This window comes from Pleurodeles waltl, chromosome 2_2, assembly GCF_031143425.1.
Source record: "Pleurodeles waltl isolate 20211129_DDA chromosome 2_2, aPleWal1.hap1.20221129, whole genome shotgun sequence".
NCBI classification, from domain to species: domain Eukaryota; kingdom Metazoa; phylum Chordata; class Amphibia; order Caudata; family Salamandridae; genus Pleurodeles; species Pleurodeles waltl.
In genome coordinates, this window is record NC_090439.1 from 163568198 (window position 1) to 163589968 (window position 21771).

The window sequence follows — 21771 nt, forward strand, 5'->3', positions numbered from 1 at the left end:
ATGCATTACATTTACCACAATCTATCTGGGCTAATTGTGTGCTGGTATGTCAGGCAGTGTGCCCTCTTCTCTTTTTGTTATTGACTCCTTGTTGAGTTGTTGGGCTGAGGAGCTCTGGGATGTACCTGAGCTCTGGGAGTGGCACAGAAACATGCAAAGGCTTTGAGCATTATTGCCAGCACCCCCACATTTCACTTGTTTCTGTCTAGTGAAGAAGGTCAACAATCCTAAAACACATGTCTAGAAATACACGGCACTGACTGGACCAAAATAGGGAATATTAAAGCTTCTCAACTAAAGCAAGTGTTATCATGCATTACATTTAACACAATACATCTGGGCTAATTGTATGCTTGTATGCCAGGCAGTGTGCCCTCTTCTCTTTTTGTTATTGGCTCCTTGTTGAGTTGTTGGGCTCCTCCCTTTGACATTTTTGTTTTACATTTTTAAAGAGATATCCCTTCATAAAAAGGTCATGAATTTGACAGTGAGGGGAAGGAAGACACATAAATTGTCAATGACAAAGACGATGGTTCTAGCACCTGGAATACATTACTTCAGGCACAATTTCCACTTAACAAGTTAACATTCAGACACAGTTTATTGAAAAAGCTATTGAGTCAGGCAGAGTCTGATTGGGATCAAAAATAGGCCCGGGCAACTCAAAAGGCCCAAATTAGCAGATCACAGCCTTTTTGAAACACTGCTAGATTAATATCACAAGACTCATTTTTGCAAATATGTGTGACAAATTTGTCATTTTAATGCTTATGGGGTTCATTAACATTGGCCAAGACTAAAAACACCTAATCTTTGAAAGCTGAATAGGTACTTGCAGTGTCAATGCATTGCACAACAAAGTGATTTATCCTGTCCCAACCAACTATACCCTGGACTCTGATCATCCTAGGAATGTATTCTAAAGCCAAGATGGAAGGATTTAGGTCAGCTTGCATTGGTCAGTCATCAGTGGATGAGAGTGGGGCTTAAAGGTAAAATAGATGGTCCGCTGGAGGTAGTGCTCTGGCCCTGTTATACTACAGGCTTAGCAGAGTTACAGAAAAGAAAGGTATTGTGACCCTGGGTGGTTTAGGGTGAGAGATTTGGGGTTTGACTCCCACCTGGGCTAGATAAACTGCACTAGGCCACTGAAGACCTTGGTCTAAGCCATGATACCTTCCTCTTAGGCAGGACTGGAGCTGGCTTAGACATAAGGAGGTGAAGAAGTGTTCTGAAACAGAAGTCTGTTGAAGCATGGCTTCCTGTTCACCTGTGGGCTGGTTATCTCTTTGCTTTGTCCCCATGCTGTAACACTTAGGGGGTCATTCCTATCCTGGCGGTCCGAGACCGCCAGGGTAGGGGACGGAGGAAGCACCGCCAACAGGCTGGCGGTGCTTCTGGGGCTATTCTGACCGCAGCGGTAAAGCCGCGGTCAGAAAACGGAAGCCGCCGGTTTCCCGCTGCCCCTGTGAATCCTCCACGGCGGCGCTGCAAGCAGCGCCGCCATGGGGATTCCGACCCCTTTCCCGCCAGCCTGGTTCTGGCGGTTTTCACCGCCAGAACCAGGCTGGCGGGAACGGGTGTCGTGGGCCCCTGGGGGCCCCTGCAGTGCCCATGCCATTGGCATGGGCACTGCAGGGGCCCCCTAACAGGGCCCCACATTGATTTTCAGTGTCTGCTTGGCAGACACTGAAAATCGTGACGGGTGCAACTGCACCCGTCGCACACCAGCAACTCCGCCGGCTCCATTCGGAGCCGGCATCCTTGTTGCTGGTGCTTTCCCGCTGGGCGGGCGGGCGGCCTTTTGGCGGTCGCCCGCCAGCCCAGCGGGAAAGTCAGAATGACCGCCGCGGTCTTTTGACCACGGTACGGTCTTCTGGCGGTTCCCTAGGATTGAGGGCCTTAGTTCCTTCTGGTAGTGGACACTGAATAATTCATCTCTCTCACATGGCAAAAGTGGGCATAGAAATCAGGAGGTGATAAGGAAATCTTTAAATTACCACTCCTCTTCCCCATAGAACCCTGTGGCTGGATGATGAAAGGGTGAGGCCAGAGCCTCAAGCCAGAAACCCCCTCAGACCTGCTAATTTCTTGGCCACCTTAAGCATTTTTGGTGGCCCAGGCAAGACCTATCCTGGTGGCCATTGTTTAGAACAATTGTGAGGTTTTACTCATTTTCAGCTAATGTAGGCCCTCATGATTGCAAACAACCCTGAATTATAATTTAACCTTTCAGAAACGGGGGCACGCAATAAAAGACGAAAACCGGAGCAGCTCATTGTGCGCCAGAAAAATAGTACCAAAATAAAGCTTGAACAACCATTGTTAAAGCAATTTCTTTTTGTGTTTGAATCCAAATATTTTGTCACATAAAATACAAATCAGTGTCTATTTCGCTGGTTCTTATCATTGTAGGAAAGATATAGTAAGGGTGACTTGGATGCTTAGTGGACCAGTGCATAATATTAAAACATATGCACATAATGCTTGAGATTGTAGCCTTCAATGCTGAATAACAGCGGTAGGTGGAGAGAGGAGCAAAATGAGAAGTAGGTTACAGAAAGGTAGGCTATGCAATGTGGACAGTGAAATAGAGAAAAAAGGTATATTGAGAGGGGTTACTGTTAATCAAACAGATTTGTACAGAAAAGAGGTGAAGTAGAGAGACAACATGAGGCATAGAAAGAGAGTGGAGATTCAGACAGAGGAAGCGTGAGAGTGTGAGGAAAAGCCTGAGCAATGAAATAGAGATATAAACAGAAAGAGGCAAAGAAGGTATGTTGAAAAGTAGTCCAGAGACAGAAAAACATGTGGTGATAACGTAAAAAGAGGGCTAGAGGTAGAGAAAGAGGGTTAGTAATAAAGGAGTAAGTTTGTGAGAGAGTTACACAGAAGGAATAGGTGTAGAAAGAAGTGGGGAGAGAGAGAGTGACCAAATTAGTGAAATTAGGAGGTTGGGCATTAAGAGAAAGAGAAATGTAGCGGTAGAAATATGAGGTAGTGTGTGAGATGTAAAGTAATAGATAAGGTTGAGAGGGGTAAAATAGATGGAAGCGATAGACAGGGCAGTGAGATGTAAAGGACTGTGAGGTACTGAGAAAGGGGTGAGATAGAGATGAAGTATGGAGGAAGAGATGTGAAGGTAGGCACAGACAGAAGGAGAGAGAGAGGTTGTGAGAGGTGGGATACAGAGAGGTGTATTTTAAAGAGAGGTGAGTCAGACAGGTAAGCGGCAGAAAGTCCTGCAATAGAAATTGAGTGGTAGTGACATTGAAGAGAGATGGAAAGAAAATGGGTGAGGTAGAGGAGCTGGAGTCGAGTAAGGGGAGAGAGCTAAGACAGAAAGATATGTGCTGCCTTGAAGGAGAGGTGGGTGTAATAAAAGAGGTAGCATAAAGGTAGCCAGAGGGTGTGGGAAGCTAGCTCTAGGTAGATATTTAGTGAGTGGTGAGGTAGAAAGATTGAGGCAAAACAGATAGGTACAAAGAGAAAGGAAGTACCAAACGGTGACATGTAAGGAGACAGGAATGGTATACAGAGAGGCAAGGTAAACCGAGTGAGGTAAGGTGAACAATAAGTTAGAGGTAGGTAGACAAAAAGTGGAGAGATCAGTAAAGAACGGTGAAGGGAGATAGTGAGAGTCACAAAAACAAGTGATGGGCGAGGGGATAAAGAGGTAGACCGAAAGGTAGAACGTGATTAAACATGGACAGAAAGAGAGACAGTTAGAGGCAGATAGAGAGAGGGAGAGAGATATTCTTACAAAGAGTTAGAGTTCATTTTATCAGGAGTACCTTGGTAGGTGGGGACATTTGCTGTCCTACAAGCTATAGTACGCATTAAATGTGTTATAAACAACCTAGTGTGCTCCAAATGTTAGAGAACGGCTATGCTCAGCTTGGTTCACTGCTGAGCTCTGGGACATGAGCATTAGTGAGTGTGGAGGCCTTGTGAACATACCCATGAGGGTTCCAAGGGTATATTGGCTCTCTTACTACTAAGCCTGACATGGCAGGGACAAGGGCATTTCAATGCCAGTGTCCTGCAAGGAGGTGAGTGGGTGAAATGGCCCACCTCTCCTGGGCTCCAACAAGGCTACCCACCAAAAGCCTATCATGTGACGGTGGGCAATGAAGGGGTCAGATGAAAGAATGTTAGCTTCCTACATTGGGGAGAGGTGCGTAAATGCCTTTTCACTGTCGGGCTTCATCTATGCTGCTCCTAAACTTGCCCCTCTCCTCCTCCCCCTGCTCAATCTGCTCACATTATTTTGTGTCCATACCTAGCATAAGTTAGCCCCACACATTGATAATGGGCTCACCCAGCAGGGGACAGATCCAGATGCTGCTAGCCCCTGCTAACAGGTGAAGTGACAAGATTCTGTCTCTCCCTGCCGCAGGCCTCCAGAGTGTGCGTTTAGGCCCCAGAGACGACTGGTGAAGCTGGACACTACAGCTCATCCTGAAACTACTTAAAATGGGTACAATTGGGTGAAAACAATTGGCCCACATCTGACCCTCAGGCACGGTCCCTTCGCCCTTTGCCCAAATGCCTGGTTTAGCAATCCGACCCAGGAGTCAGGCACACAAAGTCAAATTGAAGAACCAGCAGTGAGGACCAGATAACTGACCAGGAGAATCAGAGTGTTGTCAGTTTTCATTCTGCAAGATTTTTTTTCCAGTGGAAGTAGTGGAGAGAATGCACAGATGTTTAGAGGCCTCAGTATTGAGGATTCCACACCTACAAAACAATCAAATAAAACATATTAATACTAAATTGGTGGGTATTGAAGGGAGTGTCAAAAATGGCTTGTAACACTAGTCCGTGCTAATACTAAACATTAAAGCCAAAGGTCTAGGAATAAGACCTTATGACAGATCCTATGAATAATTTATGTGGCTCATAACAGCAGGATAATGTAACTCAAAGGCTTTAGCTAGAAAATTTATTTTGGCGGTAATGTAGGTTTGAGTCTTTCTATAAATAACCTCTATAAATAACCTGGCATAGGTGACTTCAAACTTATCTCGCTGCACTGTAAGCTTGGAAGTAGGAAAGGCATCTGTACAGGGGATGTTGCACGTGGACTTGTAAAAGGACAAATGCGGAAAGTTTGCAAACATGGAAATTGCAAGTACATGCCAAGATGTCTCCAGTGTGAGCAGTATTTCTGTGACAGAAGCTATAAGATTATTGCAGTAAGAGTCATGGTGGAGTTAGGGGAAGTGCAGTATGTACAACATCTGAAAGACGCACTCTGGTCGTGGAAAAATCAAACTTTAAAACGTTGTAAATTCCTGCAGTTTCTGTTATGGTCAAATTTCTTTATATATGTCAAGATATTTGTGGTGAAGTACTATGTGCATGCATATGCATACCTCAAAATAAAGGCACATTTTGATTTGTAAGCTCACTATTTGTTGTGTCTCTTTTTCAAGTTATTAGACATCACACTTTGAAAGAAATGGTTAGTTAGGTTGGTCTGTCTTACTTTCCCTTCTGCTGCCCTTGAGGCATCCTGTGTAAACAGTATTTGATATACGCGATGGTTTCTGATGATTTTCAGCATCTTGCTCAGGCATAATTACAGGTCATCCTTTATGAGTTCCGTTATTGTGCAACAATGCACATGTGGAGATGATCTTGCAGCTTGTCTCTGGTACACATTGTAGGGCGCAACCGCTCTAATGGAGACAGCGAAAATTACTTTTGAGAAGGCTAAATGTCCTTTTCATCACGGATCTGGTTCTTTTGTGTGTATTATTATAACAACGCTCATTTTTCATGGAGGGGTTAAGGTGAAGAAGCAAAACTCAAGAATGCAAGGCCTAAACACAGTATGAATCCACATACAATAGCTAAATTAGAAGTGACTCAGGGGCACCTACAGAGCCTGACTCTGCAGACTGCATTTACATGGAAATGGTGTCCCAATTCGACTTTGGTGCTGTGGGCACTTTAAATGTGATGATCTACCTTTTTTTCACATATTAGGTACCCCCAGGATCTCCCCTAGGTATCCCAGGGGCGGGGGTCATGTAACAATAAGCAGAGGTCTTATAAAAGATGTTTTATAAACCCAGGTAAGGGAAAAACTGATCATTTCATTTTCCCCCACTATAGATACTGGCCTTCATAGGCTATCATTGCTATATGGTATTTTCATGGTAATAATAGTAAGGAAAAGTGCCGAAAAGTAATTCAAGGACTTTCAAGGAGATTTGTTTTGACAATTTGACATTGGTGAATTTATCACAACTTGTACAGAACATAAGTTATAAGGCTTTTTTTCCTGTAAGTCAAAAATCCAGCCTTCTGACTGTCCCCTCTGATTGGTCAGTGCTAACAGGATTAGCAGGGCTGCTTGATTAAGTGATAAGTGGCTGTCCAGGGGAGAGCATATCTGGTGAAGGGCAGCTTGGGGGGGCTACACAGGAATGCATGAGCATGGGGAGGGGTAATAAAACATACAGCCTCAAAGGAGAGCAAGACAGGAGAGAATGCCAGATCACCTAACCCCCACCTACTGGACCCGTCAGCCAGATACTAGGCTTAAGGAAGGAATTTGCGGATGTTAGTAGGAGGAGAGCTATGGAAATGAGTCACACTGGAGGATGGTTTAGTCAGCTCTTAGTTTCAGACATCATGGATTTTGGAAACATTGTGCTTTCTGGGGGAGGAACATGCCACACTTTGCAGGAAGTCATCATGCATCTGGGTGTCACTCTACATTCTATTGGTTGGGCGCCCCCCTTCCTGATGCCAGGCGCTTGGAATAAATATGTAAGAGGTGAATAGCCTCTCAGATCTGCTGCCTGAAACACCAAGAGAAAGAAGGACTGCCCTGCTGGAATCTGGATCTGCACCCTTGGCCTGCACTTCTAAGTGAACTATGCCTGCTGCATAATCTGGTACTACAGGCCTGGGGACGGTGCCTTGCTTCAAGAAGGACTCAGGAGTAGACTTCCTGCAGCTACAGGTTAACAGAGCTTCACCTGCATCATCCCCAGCAAAACTCCCCAGCCTGGAGTGCATCCAGTGGACTTTTAAGGATTTGGCTAGGTGCATTGCGGGAATTGTGGTCCAATCTCCTGGATGGTCCAACTTTCCAATTGTGGACCATCCAGGAGATTCCAGACCCTTGGATTTGTGTTTTGGGCCCTCTGTACCTGCAAGGAGGACTTCAGGAAACGCATCCTGAAGATTGGAGAAGTTTGGAGAATTTTAGTAAACACTAGGAAGTGTTTATTCTTTAAAAAATTCATATCTCCGGTTCCAAGGACCCACACGGAGATTACAGACTCTTGGATTTGTGTTTTGGACCTTTTGTACCTGCAAGGAGGACTTCAGGAAATACCTCCTGAAGTTTGAAGAATTTTGGTAAAGTTGCCACTTTGTGTTTCTAAGCGCTAGAAAGTGTTTATTCTTTTGTTCGCTACATTGGATTTTTGTCGTTTTGGTGTCTATTTACTCATAAAAATATAACCTATTTGGATGAATTGGTGTGGGATTTTTATTGTGTGTTGTGCCTCGCTTATTTACTGTATTGATGTTTTTGAATATTTTACACTCTTGTCTCCTAAGTTAGGCCTGCCTGATCGGTTATAGCTACCAAGGGTTGAGCAAGGGGCTAATTTGCTGGGGCCTGTACTGAACTTATATTTGGTTAGTGGCCTTAGTGCCAGTGGTAGGTTCATAGTTACCTCTGCCAGTAACCCACTTTCCAACAAAGGGTGTGATGTGTTTGATTAAGGCTGCTTACATAACATGTCAAATAATACAATATCTGTACAAAATAAACCTATATCTCGTGTACTAGAAATGTTCAGATTGCCAATTCAAATTTTACTATGTAATTTTGGCATTTTTTAGTGTGTAAAAACGGTTTTATGGCACAACCATGCATGCAAAAATAACACATGCCTAAACAATGCAATCTGAAACACAATTGCGTCTTAACCACACACAGCCCCTCCCCAAACTACATCGACCCCCCTCCCACACCCTGAGGCCTAAATCCACCAAACTACCCCAACCTCCCTGGCCTGCCTACCCTTAAACAGAAAGTGACGAGTGGAGCCAAACACTTGACAACATCCATGCCAAGAAGGATTCTTGAATCAGTGTCACATTTGGAAATGCATCCCCCGAAATATTTGACCATTTTCCTAATCTGCTTTTCCTGACTCATATTCCGAACCTAAAAACTCTGCATGCATCCATCAGGACCAAGGGGCAATCGTTGGCGTGAGAAACAGAATAAGAATATTTAAAAACATGAAAATGTCTGTGTGTGTTGGTCTAGCAAAGGTAAGACACGCAGTACCGGGGACAGAAGGATAGCGCATTGTATTAAAGCATTTGTGGCAAAAGGCAGTATCCCAATCTCTGTAGTCGCGTTTTGGGGAGTCATAAACAGGGCTGGGGGCGTGATATGGAGGAAGGGCATGTGATGGACGTTCCCACGGTCGGCTATTTAACTCCGAAAGGAGAGCGTTTTGTCCGCCGTGTTCCCTCCCCTTCTCCCACCGATTCCTGCCTTTCTGGGGGAGGGGCCGAGAGCAGAGTGTGAGGAGGGGGAGAGGGGAAGCTGTCTGAACCTGGGAAAACTGTTACTGTGGTGGTGAAGGCCGTCGACGCTCTACAGAAAGGTTGCTTCGCTCTGCTTCAGTCGTTTCTCGCCCTTTGCCCACCCTGTACTCTGCTGTCCCCCCACTGCATCTCCGGCTGCCCCCGGCTCTCGCAGGACCATGCTGATGATGATGATGGGTTGGTGGTGGATGCGCTGCTGCCTGGGCGGATGCTGCTGCTGGTGCGCCTGGTGGCTGCTGCTGCTGGCCGGGGCCAGCCCTGCAGACGAGAGCCGCCGAGAAGGGGGGCGAGATTCAGGGCTGGACGACCTGCACCAAGACTCCTACGGCACCTTCGCATCCGAGTTCTACGACCTGCGATACCTCTCGGAAGAAGGTGAGGAGAACCCTCCGTTCCCTTCCCATTACTCAAGCACGACTTGGGGTGATAGGGGTCTGTCAAGGTGTATTGACATGCGTCCCCCCCATCCTCCATATTCTCCTATCAATTTCACAGAGTACAAATGTAATACAGTGGTGTTCGAGTAAACGTCCTCAGTGCTTTTTTTTAATGGGAAGCCTTCAGTGCGCACATTCCGGGCAGGAAGAGGAGGGAGAGGCGGCAAAGAGACGCAGCTGCTGCACTGCTAAGGTGGCGCTGCAAGCGGCCTCCTCCGCGCGAGCTGTGCATCGAGTCTCTTAACCACGCCAAACTGCAGATTCGCAGTGTGTCTATTCTGTCCCTAGAAAAGCTATAAAATGATAGTGTTGCAGTTGGAAGAGCGTGTGTGCTCGATGGAAGGGAGGGGATAAGGAATCGAATAGTTGTGGAGCTGAGTAGTGTCCGGGAATGTCCATATCGATTCAAGCACAGATGCGCTTCACTTCAGCACAAAGGCCAGCAGCTTCCGGAGAGGCAGGCAGCATCCCTTCACTTGGCGAAAGCCTTTCTCTGAAGGGATATGTAGTATGCAGCACGTCACACAAATGGTACCCACTTTTAATGAGCCTCGTGACTCACCAAAACTCAGTACGTTTATGTTTTTTTATTGTGTACTTAGTGACATTCTGATCAAGATGTGCGCGTCACAGAAGGATGTTTTTAGCAAGTGCAAGACCGGAAAAGCACGTCATTAAACTATGTACCCATGTTTTTGCCAAACAATGGCAGGAGCGCCAGAGATGCAAGAGTGGAGCTGGGATCCAGTGAAGCAGACCTACTCTACACAGCTGAAGGTAGAACAGTAGTGACTGCTAAATCCAATTGCAGTACAGATACTCTTGATTAGTGAAAAAGGGGAATCAGTTTATCATGTATTTTGTATTCACCTTCATTTTGGTAACAGTCTTCTCTAACAGACTTCTGTCACATTAGTGTCTCCACACGTTTAGGTTGCGACATCTGGGACATTTGTGCGGTACCACTGGAACTTAAAGTGAGTGTACTTCATTGACATTGTCCCACGGTCCTTAATGACGACCAAGCTCTAGGACCATCTGAAAACACATTAAAATAGAAATCATTCTGTCTCGACAGCAAGAAGCTGCTCGTTCACTGAGTCTGATGATATAAACTAAAACTCTTTATACAGTTACTTCAGATCCATGTTCTAGGCTTTTGTAACCCCAGACTGTGACAGCCCAGTTGTTTATACCACCATGTCATGGAGTTAAACCACATGTACATATAAAATGCAACCTTTTTTTTTTACTATTCTCTTTATTGGGTTGATCTTGTTTATGTAAACACTCTTAAAAACTCCTTGCGCCATCACCCCCTTTGCATACATTATGCATGGAGCATGCATAATGTGGCACAAAGGGTCTTAAGGTGGCGCATTGCATGCATTGCACCACTTTGTAGATATGGCGTGGCATTTTTGGCAATCTAATGCCACATTAGTGTCAGATCAATGACACTAATGTGGAGTTAGATGGCACAAGGCCACCCTTAAAATTGGGCCTTATTCTTGTCTTAATTTCTCTAACTGGAATCTGGAGGAAGACTGGAAGCTGTGGTGCAAGAAACCCAAGAGGAGGTGGGATCTTGGCTTTGGAAACACAGACTCTAGAAACATCAATGGAGTTAGGATCACAGAATCAGCAAAAGGCTTGGAAGACTAGAGCACCGGTGTGTTCTGGGTAACTTAGAAGGTGAGTGTAGGGAAGGTTCCTGTGCAGGGCTGGAATGAGGCCAAACCCCGATTCATTTTTAGACAAAGTGTTTATACATGATGGGAGAGACAATCCCAGAAGGGCACATGCCTCATATGGAAGACTGGAAAGTTCCAATGAAACCTGTGAGTGAGCACATGTTAAAAAACAACAGACATGACCTTTGAAGATGGCAGGTACAAGTGGCAGTTAGATACAATTAACCAATAGCAGGCGGAACCAAAGAGCATTATGGGTAGAGTCAGTAGGTCATAGTGGATGAAGCTAATTACCCAGGAATTATGTGATTCTTTTGCAGTTGCAATTCTAAGTGAACAATGGTACAGGAGGTTCAAGGGTTCAAGTGCTCAGGGAAGAGGACCAGGGGCTGTAGAAAGCTGTAAGGTGCCACAGGGGAGTGATAACATGAGCTATGTGCATACAGCCCACAGCACAGAGGGCACAAGAAGGGGCTGTGGCACAAGAGAGAGTGGTGGCACAAGAGGCGGTCATGAATGCTCCCCCCACAAGGAACGACCTGCGGGATATCGTTTGTCTGGGTGGCGAGCATGAAAGGAACAAACCAAGCGAGGGTCATGAGCATTGCTAGCTGGTTCTTAAGACTGTTCTTCAGGACCATACACTTTCCAAACAATTACATAAAATAAATGGCCATCAACATGTTTGGAGTCAAGGATTCTCTGTACCTCAAATTCCGGATGACCCTCCATGGTTATAGGTGGAGGAGCAGGATGGGTCTGGGCATGATAAGTTTTCAGGAGAGATATATGAAACACTGGGTGAATGGGTAAATCTTCCAGAAGTTGGAGTTTAACTGCTATTGGGTTTATGATGTTTTCAATGGGGAAGGAACACACAAACCTGGGTTGTAATTTATGGGGACCCTGTAATCGCAGGTTCTTTCTGGCCAGCAAACCCTCATCTCCTCTTTTGTAAGCTGGTTGCTGTTGGTAGTTGTTAGACCTGACAGCCTTAGGGTAGTCACCCCTAACTTTTTGCCTGCCTCCCTCCTCGTTTTTGGATACTGTTTTTGCTGGTTTTTAGACTCTGCGCACTTTACCACTGCTAACCAGTGATAAAGTGTATATGCTCTCTCTCTGTAAACATGGTAACTTTGGATCATACCTGATTGAACTATTTAATCTACTTATAAGTCCCCAGTCATGTGCACTCCAGGTGCCTAGGGCATATAGATTAAATGCTACTAGTGGACCCGCAGCACGGATTGTGCCATCCACTTAAGTAGCCCCTTTTCCTTGTCCCAGGCCTACCATTGCTAGGCCTGTGTGTGCAGTTTCACTGCCACCTCGACTTGGCATTTAAAAGTACTTGCCAAGCCTAGAACTCCCCTTTTTCTGCATATAAGTCACCCTTAATGTGTGCCCTGGGTATCCCCTAGAGCAGGGTGCTGTGTAGGTAAAAGACAGGACATGTACCTGTGTAGTTATATGTCCTGGTAGTGTAAAACTCCTAAATTCGTTTTTGCACTACTGGGAGACCTGCTCCCTTCATAGGCTAACATTGGGGCTGCCCTCATACACTGTTGAAGTGGCAGCTGCTGATCTGAAAGGAGCAGGGAGGTCATATTTAGTATGGCCAGAATGGTAATACAAAATCCTACTGACTGGTGAAGTCGGATTTAATATTACTATTCTAGAAATGCCACTTTTAGAAAGTGAGCATTTCTTTGCACTTAAATCCTTCTGTGCCTTACAATCCACGTCTGGCTAGGTTTAGTGACAGCTCCTTGTGCATTCACTCAGACACACCCCAAACACAGGGTACTCAGCCTCACTTGCATACATCTGCATTTTGAATGGGTCTTCCTGGGCTGGGAGGGTGGAGGGCCTGCCCTCACACAAAGGACTGCCACACCCCCTACTGGGACCCTGGCAGACAGGATTGAACTGAAAGGGGACCTGGTGCACTTCTTAGCCACTCTTTGAAGTCTCCCCCACTTCAAAGGCACATTTGGGTATAAAACAGGGCCTCTGCCCTACCTCATCAGACACTTGCTGGAGAAGAAACCGGAACCAGAAACTACATCCTGCCAAGAAGAACTGCCTGGCTGCTCAAAGGACTCACCTGTCTGCTTTCTACAAAGGACTGCTGTCTTGCTGTTGCCCTGCTGCCTTGCTGAACTCTTGTCTGGCTGTGAAAGTGCTCTCCAAGGGCTTGGATAGAGCTTGCCTCCTGTTCCTTGAAGTCTCAGGACCAAAAAGACTTCTTCCTTTCACTTGGACGCTCCGTGCGCCGAAACTTTCGACGCACAGCTTGTTTCGCGGCGAGAAAAACGCCGCACACCGACGCTGATCGACGCGACGCCCTCGGGGCGATCGAGACTTCGACGCACAACCTCGCAAGGACAAAGCCGCTCGACTTTCCAGGAGAAATCGACGCGACGCCCACCGTGAGTGCGAAACTTTGACGCACGGCCTCGCAAGGACAACGCCGCCCGACTTCCAAGGAGAAATCGACGCGACGCCTGCCGTGAGACCAAACTTTCGACGCACGGCCTCGCAAGGACAACGCCGCCCGACTTCCAAGGAGAAATCGACGCGACGCCTACCGTGAGATCGAAACTTCGACGCGCAGCCCCGCAGAACGACGCGCAGCCGGAAAACAAGCAGGAGAATCCACGCACAGACCCGGGACATCTGGTAATCCCCGCGATCCACAAAAAGAGACTGTCTGCGCGCCGGAAAACGACGCCCGACTTCCCCGCGTGGAAAAGACCGACGCAAGTCTGTGTGTGCTGAGGAGAAATCGACGCACACACCCCTTTTTCCACGCATCTCTTCTCCTGTGGCCCTCTGAGGAGATTTTCCACCAGAAACCAGGTACTTTGTGCTTGAAAGACACTGTATTGCATTCTAAAGGACTTAAGACACTCTATATCACTTCCCTGTGATATTTCTACAATTTTCCATTGCAACTTTATTCTTTTTGACCTACAATTATCCTGATAAATATTATATATTTTTCTAAACACTGTGTGGTGTATTTTTGTGGTGCTATATGGTGGTATTGTATGATTTATTGCACAAATACTTTACACATTGCCTTCTAAGTTAAGCCTGACTGCTCGTGCCAAGCTACCAGAGGGTGGGCACAGGATAATCTTGGATAGTGTGTGACTTACCCTGACTAGAGTGAGGGCTTTTGCTTGGACAGGAGGTAACCTGACTGCCAACCAAAAACCCCATTTCTAACATTGGTGATCAGCGGTGAGGATAGGACTTGTATTTGTGCAGTGACATACAGTAGCTAAGTATTTCACTACATACCCACAGTTGAAGGTCAACTTGGTTTTTATCTCTTTTTGAAAATCCGTTTTTTTTCCTGACAATTTTCAAAAACTAAATCCTCACTCAACATGTCTCTGACTGGGTCTCAGACAGGGGACTTTGACCTAGTCCAGTTGGATACATACACGGTCAAACAACTAAGAGGATTCTGCAGGGCATTAAGGGTACCCACCCAAGGGGCCTCCAGAAAGGAGGACTTTCAAGTGGCGCTGAGGGCCTGGGCAGAAGCCCATTTAGAGGATGATGAGGAAGAGGAGCCAGAAAATGGCCCCTCAGAAGGATTTCCACTATCTATGGATGGTGTTACCACTGCAATTGTGCACCCTTCCAGACCAGGGAGCAGTGTCTCCATGCAAAGCCTGACCGCAGAGGAAAGGAGAGAAGAAAGGGAGTTCCAATTGCAAATGGCAAAACTGAAAATTGAGGCACAACAGGAGGAGAAGAGGGCAGAAAGAGAAGCCAAACAAGCTGAGGCTGAAAGAGCAGCCAAACAGATTGAAGCTGAAAGAACAGCCAAACAAGTGGAAGCTGAAAGAGCGTTGGCTGAAAAGAAACTATTGTTGGCTCATGAACTGAGTCTCAAGGAGCTGGAGATCAAGGCAAGACAGTCTGAATCCAGCAATAATGGTGGCAGCATACAGACAGGACCTGCTGGAGAAAAGAAGGTTCGTATACCCAAAAATGTGGTGCCCAGTTTTGTGGTGGGAGATGACATAGATAAATGGTTAGCTGCTTATGAAGTTGCACTAAGGGCTCATGAGGTTCCTGAAGGGCAATGGGGAGTAGCTATGTGGGGTTATGTGCCGCCATTGGGGAGGGACACACTTCTCACATTGGATCCACCGGATCAAAACACATACCCACTCCAGAAAGCCACTTTACTTGCCAAGTTTGGGCTGACCCCTGAGGGATACCGTCAGAGGTTCAGGGACAGCACCAAACAAACCACACAAACATGGGTAGATTTCTTTGATTTCTCTAGTAAGGCACTGAATGGATGGGTGCGGGGCAACAAAGTAGCAGATTATAAAGGTTTATATGACTTGATCCTGAGAGAGCATATGCTTAATGTTACTTATACCGATTTGCGCCAGCACCTAGTGGATAGTAAGCTGACTGATCCCAGGAAGCTTGCTGAGGAGGCGGACCTCTGGGTTAGCACCAGAGTGTCCAAGAAGGTACCTGGGGGGGACTCCCACAAAGGTGGTCAGGGTTCCCAACAGAAGAAAGAGGGGGGAGATAAACTTACAGATAAGGAACTCTCTAAAGGCCCCCAAAAGAATTCCCAGGGAGGGGGTGGCAACCCTTCCTTTTCCAAATTTGGGAAGAAACCAGGGACATTTGACAGGTCAGGAAAATCTAGCCCCAAATGCATGGAGTGTTACCAATATGGTCACTACAAAGGCGATCCACAGTGCCCCAAGAGGGCACCGTCCACTACCGGACAGGCGCCTGGGTTGACTAGTGTAGCACTCGGGGGGGAGATGGACCCCACTAGCTTTGGGGAGCAGGTAGAGATTTCCCTAGTGTCCCTGGGAGAAGGAGAAATGATGTCCAAGGTCCACATGCCTAAAAATACTTCCAAGTACCGGCAGTGGGTCCTCATTGATGGGCAGAAGGTGGAGGCTCTGCGTGACACAGGAGCCAGTATGACTACTATCAAGAGTCAGCTGGTGTCCACAGAGCAGATAATCCCGAATACATTCCACCAGGTCATAGTCGCTGACAACCGCGAGAGTCACCTACCGGTGGCTCGGGTTCCCTTTGAGTGGGGGGGGGGTCTCTGGTACTCTGAAAGTAGCTGTGAGTCCTGCCATGCCTGTAGATTGTCTGTTAGGCAATGATCTAGAGCATACTGCTTGGAAAGAAGTAGAGCTCAGATCTCACCTGGAGATGTTAGGGTTACCTGAGTGGGTCTGCATGACCACCCGGTCCATGGCTGACCGAGAGGGAAGTCAAGGGCATCTGGAGCCTGGAACGATGGCCCAGGGAGCTGCCAAGAGGAGGGACGAGGGGCGCGGGAAACCGGCCCCAGAAGTTCCCACAGTGGCTGACGGGGCTCCTGAGGAGGAGACTCCCGAGCCAACTGGGGAAGACATTGCCACCCTAGGTGACTTACCGGAGCTTGCTGGCTGGCAAGTTGAGGGTGGACCCACCAGGGAGGAATTCTGCCAGGCGCAGAAAGAGTGTCCCACTCTAGAAGGGTTGAGGAAACAAGCCTTAAACCAGGCAGCAGGTGACGCCTCTGGTAATCACCACCTATATTGGGAGAATGATCTCCTCTACAGTGAGCCTAGGGTTCCGGTCTTTGGGGCAGCACGTGTGCTGGTGGTCCCCCAATGTTACCGAGCCTTCCTACTGGGTCTGGCTCACGACATTCCCCTGGCAGGACATTTGGGACAAGACAAGACCTTCAACAGGCTTGTCAACCACCTTCACTGGCCCAAAATGAGGACACACTCAGACAAGTTCTGCAGGGCTTGTCCTACCTGCCAGGCTAGTGGTAAAGCAGGAAAGAGGGTTAAAACCCCCCTGATTCCACTCCCTGTCGTTGGCACCCCCTTTGAAAGGGTGGGCGTCGACATTGTTGGCCCCTTGGACCCCAAAACTGCCTTAGGCAACAGGTTTATCCTGGTTTTGGTGGACCATGCCACCCGGTACCCAGAGGCAATCCCTCTGAGGACCGTAACTGCATCGGTGGTAGCCAGAACCCTGATGGGGATATTTACCCGTGTGGGATTCCCCAAGGAGATAGTGTCTGACAGAGGCACTAACTTCATGTCCGCGTACATGAAGCATCTGTGGGATGCGTGTGGTGTAACCTACAAGTTCACCACACCCTATCACCCCCAGTCTAATGGGCTTGTGGAGAGATTCAACAAGACCCTGAAAGGCATGATTGGTGGCCTCCCTGAGGCCATGAGGCGTAAATGGGACGTCCTCTTACCATGCCTTCTCTTTGCTTACAGAGAGGTCCCCCAGAGGGGGGTAGGGTTCAGTCCCTTTGAGCTTCTCTATGGGTACCCCGTCAGGGGACCCTTAAGCATTGTCAAGGAGGGATTGGAGAACTCTCCAAAGACACCCCCTCAGGACGTGGTCAGCTACATGTTGGCCCTCCGCAATCAGATGACCCGCTTCTGGAAAGAGGCCCAAAGTAACCTGGAGGCCAGTCAAGAGGTGATGAAACAATGGTATGACCAGAAGGCCACTCTGGTAGAGTTTCAACCTGGAGACAAAGTGTGGGTAATGGAGCCAGTAGAGCCCAGAGCTCTCCAGGACCGCTGGTCTGGCCCATTTGAAATAAAGGAGCGGAAAGGGGAGGCCACTTACCTAGTGGACCTCCAAACCCCTAGGAACCCCCTAAGGGTGCTCCACGTGAACCGACTAAAAGCTCATTTTGAGAGGTCGGAGATCAACATGCTTCTGGTCACAGATGAAGGAATGGAAGAGGAGAGTGAACCTCTCCCTGACCTCCTCTCTGCCCAAGAAGGTGATGGGTCCGTAAGCGGGGTCATTCTGTCTGACTCCCTGACTCTAAACCAGAAAGGAGACTGCTATGAGCTGTTAGAGCAGTTCTCCCCCCTCTTCTCCCTTACTCCGGGACTGACCCACCTCTGTGTTCATGATATTGACACCGGTGACAGTCTCCCTGTGAAAAACAAAATTTACAGGTTGTCAGATAAGGTGAAGGCCAGCATCAAGGAGGAGGTCTCCAAGATGTTGACGCTAGGGGTTATTGAGAAGTCCAGTAGTCCCTGGGCCAGCCCAGTGGTGTTGGTCCCCAAGGCTACTGCCCCAGGCGCGAAGCCAGAACTCCGGTTCTGCGTGGACTACCGGGGTCTCAACTCAGTCACACGGACTGATGCTCACCCCATCCCCCGAGCTGATGAGCTCGTGGACAGGCTAGGCGCTGCCAAGTTCCTGAGTACGTTTGATCTTACTTCAGGGTACTGGCAGATCGCCCTGACTGAGGGGGCTAAGGAAAGGTCCGCCTTTTCCACCCCTGACGGCCATTACCAGTTCCGGGTGATGCCGTTTGGATTGAAAAATGCCCCCGCTACCTTCCAACGGTTGGTTAACGGGGTCCTGGCTGGCAAGGATGCCTTCTGTGCAGCCTACCTGGATGACATAGCTGTCTACAGTTCCAGCTGGGAGGAACACCTGCTCCACCTCAAGGAGGTGCTTCAGGCCCTGCAACAGGCAGGCCTGACCATCAAGGCTAGTAAGTGCCAGATTGGGCAGGGTTCCGTGGTGTACTTGGGACACCTAGTAGGTGGTGGCAAGGTGCAGCCACTCCAGGCCAAGATCGAAACTATCAAGGCCTGGCAACCACCTCGAACCCAGACTGAGGTGAGGGCCTTTTTAGGCCTCACCGGCTACTACCGCAGGTTTGTCAAGGGCTATGGTACCATTGTGTCCCCCTTGACACAACTCACGTCCAAGAAGCAACCTAGGTTGGTGAATTGGACAGAGGCTTGTCAGAAAGCCTTTGACGCCCTAAAGGAAGCCATGTGCACGGCCCCCGTGCTCAAGGCCCCTGACTACTCCCAGGAATTTATCGTGCAGACAGACGCTTCAGAGCATGGCATAGGGGCAGTCCTAGCACAGCTAAATGAGGAGGGCCAAGATCAACCGGTAGTCTTTATTAGCAGAAGGCTATTACCACGGGAACAGAGGTGGAGTGCTATTGAAAGAGAAGCTTTTGCTGTGGTCTGGGCACTGAAGAAGCTGAGGCCCTACCTGTTTGGGACTCACTTCCTAGTTCAGACAGACCACAGGCCCCTCAGATGGCTCATGCAGATGAGGGGTGAGAATCCAAAACTTCTGAGGTGGTCCATTTCCCTACAGGGGATGGACTTTACGGTGGAACATCGCCCAGGGGTTGACCACGCCAATGCTGATGGTCTCTCCAGGTACTTCCGCCTTAGCGATGAGAGCTCCCAGGAGGTCGGGTAGCTCTCCCCACTTTCAGCTGGGGGGGACACATGTTAGACCTGACAGCCTTAGGGTAGTCACCCCTAACTTTTTGCCTGCCTCCCTCCTCGTTTTTGGATACTGTTTTTGCTGGTTTTTAGACTCTGCGCACTTTACCACTGCTAACCAGTGATAAAGTGTATATGCTCTCTCTCTGTAAACATGGTAACTTTGGATCATACCTGATTGAACTATTTAATCTACTTATAAGTCCCCAGTCATGTGCACTCCAGGTGCCTAGGGCATATAGATTAAATGCTACTAGTGGACCCGCAGCACGGATTGTGCCATCCACTTAAGTAGCCCCTTTTCCTTGTCCCAGGCCTACCATTGCTAGGCCTGTGTGTGCAGTTTCACTGCCACCTCGACTTGGCATTTAAAAGTACTTGCCAAGCCTAGAACTCCCCTTTTTCTGCATATAAGTCACCCTTAATGTGTGCCCTGGGTATCCCCTAGAGCAGGGTGCTGTGTAGGTAAAAGACAGGACATGTACCTGTGTAGTTATATGTCCTGGTAGTGTAAAACTCCTAAATTCGTTTTTGCACTACTGGGAGACCTGCTCCCTTCATAGGCTAACATTGGGGCTGCCCTCATACACTGTTGAAGTGGCAGCTGCTGATCTGAAAGGAGCAGGGAGGTCATATTTAGTATGGCCAGAATGGTAATACAAAATCCTACTGACTGGTGAAGTCGGATTTAATATTACTATTCTAGAAATGCCACTTTTAGAAAGTGAGCATTTCTTTGCACTTAAATCCTTCTGTGCCTTACAATCCACGTCTGGCTAGGTTTAGTGACAGCTCCTTGTGCATTCACTCAGACACACCCCAAACACAGGGTACTCAGCCTCACTTGCATACATCTGCATTTTGAATGGGTCTTCCTGGGCTGGGAGGGTGGAGGGCCTGCCCTCACACAAAGGACTGAAAAACCCCCTACTGGGACCCTGGCAGACAGGATTGAACTGAAAGGGGACCTGGTGCACTTCTTAGCCACTCTTTGAAGTCTCCCCCACTTCAAAGGCACATTTGGGTATAAAACAGGGCCTCTGCCCTACCTCATCAGACACTTGCTGGAGAAGAAACCGGAACCAGAAACTACATCCTGCCAAGAAGAACTGCCTGGCTGCTCAAAGGACTCACCTGTCTGCTTTCTACAAAGGACTGCTGTCTTGCTGTTGCCCTGCTGCCTTGCTGAACTCTTGTCTGGCTGTGAAAGTGCTCTCCAAGGGCTTGGATAGAGCTTGCCTCCTGTTCCTTGAAGTCTCAGGACCAAAAAGACTTCTTCCTTTCACTTGGACGCTCCGTGCGCCGAAACTTTCGACGCACAGCTTGTTTCGCGGCGAGAAAAACGCCGCACACCGACGCTGATCGACGCGACGCCCTCGGGGCGATCGAGACTTCGACGCACAACCTCGCAAGGACAAAGCCGCTCGACTTTCCAGGAGAAATCGACGCGACGCCCACCGTGAGTGCGAAACTTTGACGCACGGCCTCGCAAGGACAACGCCGCCCGACTTCCAAGGAGAAATCGACGCGACGCCTGCCGTGAGACCAAACTTTCGACGCACGGCCTCGCAAGGACAACGCCGCCCGACTTCCAAGGAGAAATCGACGCGACGCCTACCGTGAGATCGAAACTTCGACGCGCAGCCCCGCAGAACGACGCGCAGCCGGAAAACAAGCAGGAGAATCCACGCACAGACCCGGGACATCTGGTAATCCCCGCGATCCACAAAAAGAGACTGTCTGCGCGCCGGAAAACGACGCCCGACTTCCCCGCGTGGAAAAGACCGACGCAAGTCTGTGTGTGCTGAGGAGAAATCGACGCACACACCCCTTTTTCCACGCATCTCTTCTCCTGTGGCCCTCTGAGGAGATTTTCCACCAGAAACCAGGTACTTTGTGCTTGAAAGACACTGTATTGCATTCTAAAGGACTTAAGACACTCTATATCACTTCCCTGTGATATTTCTACAATTTTCCATTGCAACTTTATTCTTTTTGACCTACAATTATCCTGATAAATATTATATATTTTTCTAAACACTGTGTGGTGTATTTTTGTGGTGCTATATGGTGGTATTGTATGATTTATTGCACAAATACTTTACACATTGCCTTCTAAGTTAAGCCTGACTGCTCGTGCCAAGCTACCAGAGGGTGGGCACAGGATAATCTTGGATAGTGTGTGACTTACCCTGACTAGAGTGAGGGCTTTTGCTTGGACAGGAGGTAACCTGACTGCCAACCAAAAACCCCATTTCTAACAGTAGTGTTTAACATTTTTCTTCATACACGATTTGGCCTGCTGTACGTGTTTAAACATGTCTTGTTGTGAGTTAAATAGGCGTTGTACAAAGTCTTGTATGGCAGTGACATTTTCATGCGGTACAACAATTTCAGGTAACATATAATGATGGTGTCTGTTGCACCATAAAAGGGGGATACCCCAGTTGTAGAATGCTGTGAGTTTTTATAAATAAATTCAATAAATGGTAACAATATTGCCCACCCTTTAGGAGTTGATGTTAGAAGACAGTGCAGTGTCTGTTCTGGTACCTGATTCACCCACTCGGTCTCGGTCTGCGCATCATTTGTGGGTGGTAAGCAGACGAGAGTCGAGCTTCAATGTCCAAGGATGTGGAAAGACACCACCAAAACCAAAAAATTAAATGTAGGTCTCTATCAGAAATAAAGACGGAAAGGAGACCATGTAACCCCATGATTAGCTGAACAAATAAG

General features: G+C 48.0%; 1 protein-coding gene across 2 annotated transcripts in view; it reads left to right on the forward strand.

Moving 5' to 3' along the window:
- Positions 1 to 8413: 8413 nt before the first annotated feature.
- FRRS1L (ferric chelate reductase 1 like) overlaps positions 8414 to 21771 on the forward strand; it is a 190274-nt gene continuing 176916 nt past the window's right edge. The window contains exon 1 of one of the 2 annotated variants that reach the window (XM_069219559.1): positions 8414 to 8967. In XM_069219559.1, coding sequence (XP_069075660.1) covers positions 8751 to 8967 — 217 coding nt within the window. In that variant the 5' untranslated portion in view covers positions 8414 to 8750. The remainder of the gene's footprint in view (positions 8968 to 21771) is intronic. The other variant, XM_069219560.1, reaches the window with a different exon arrangement.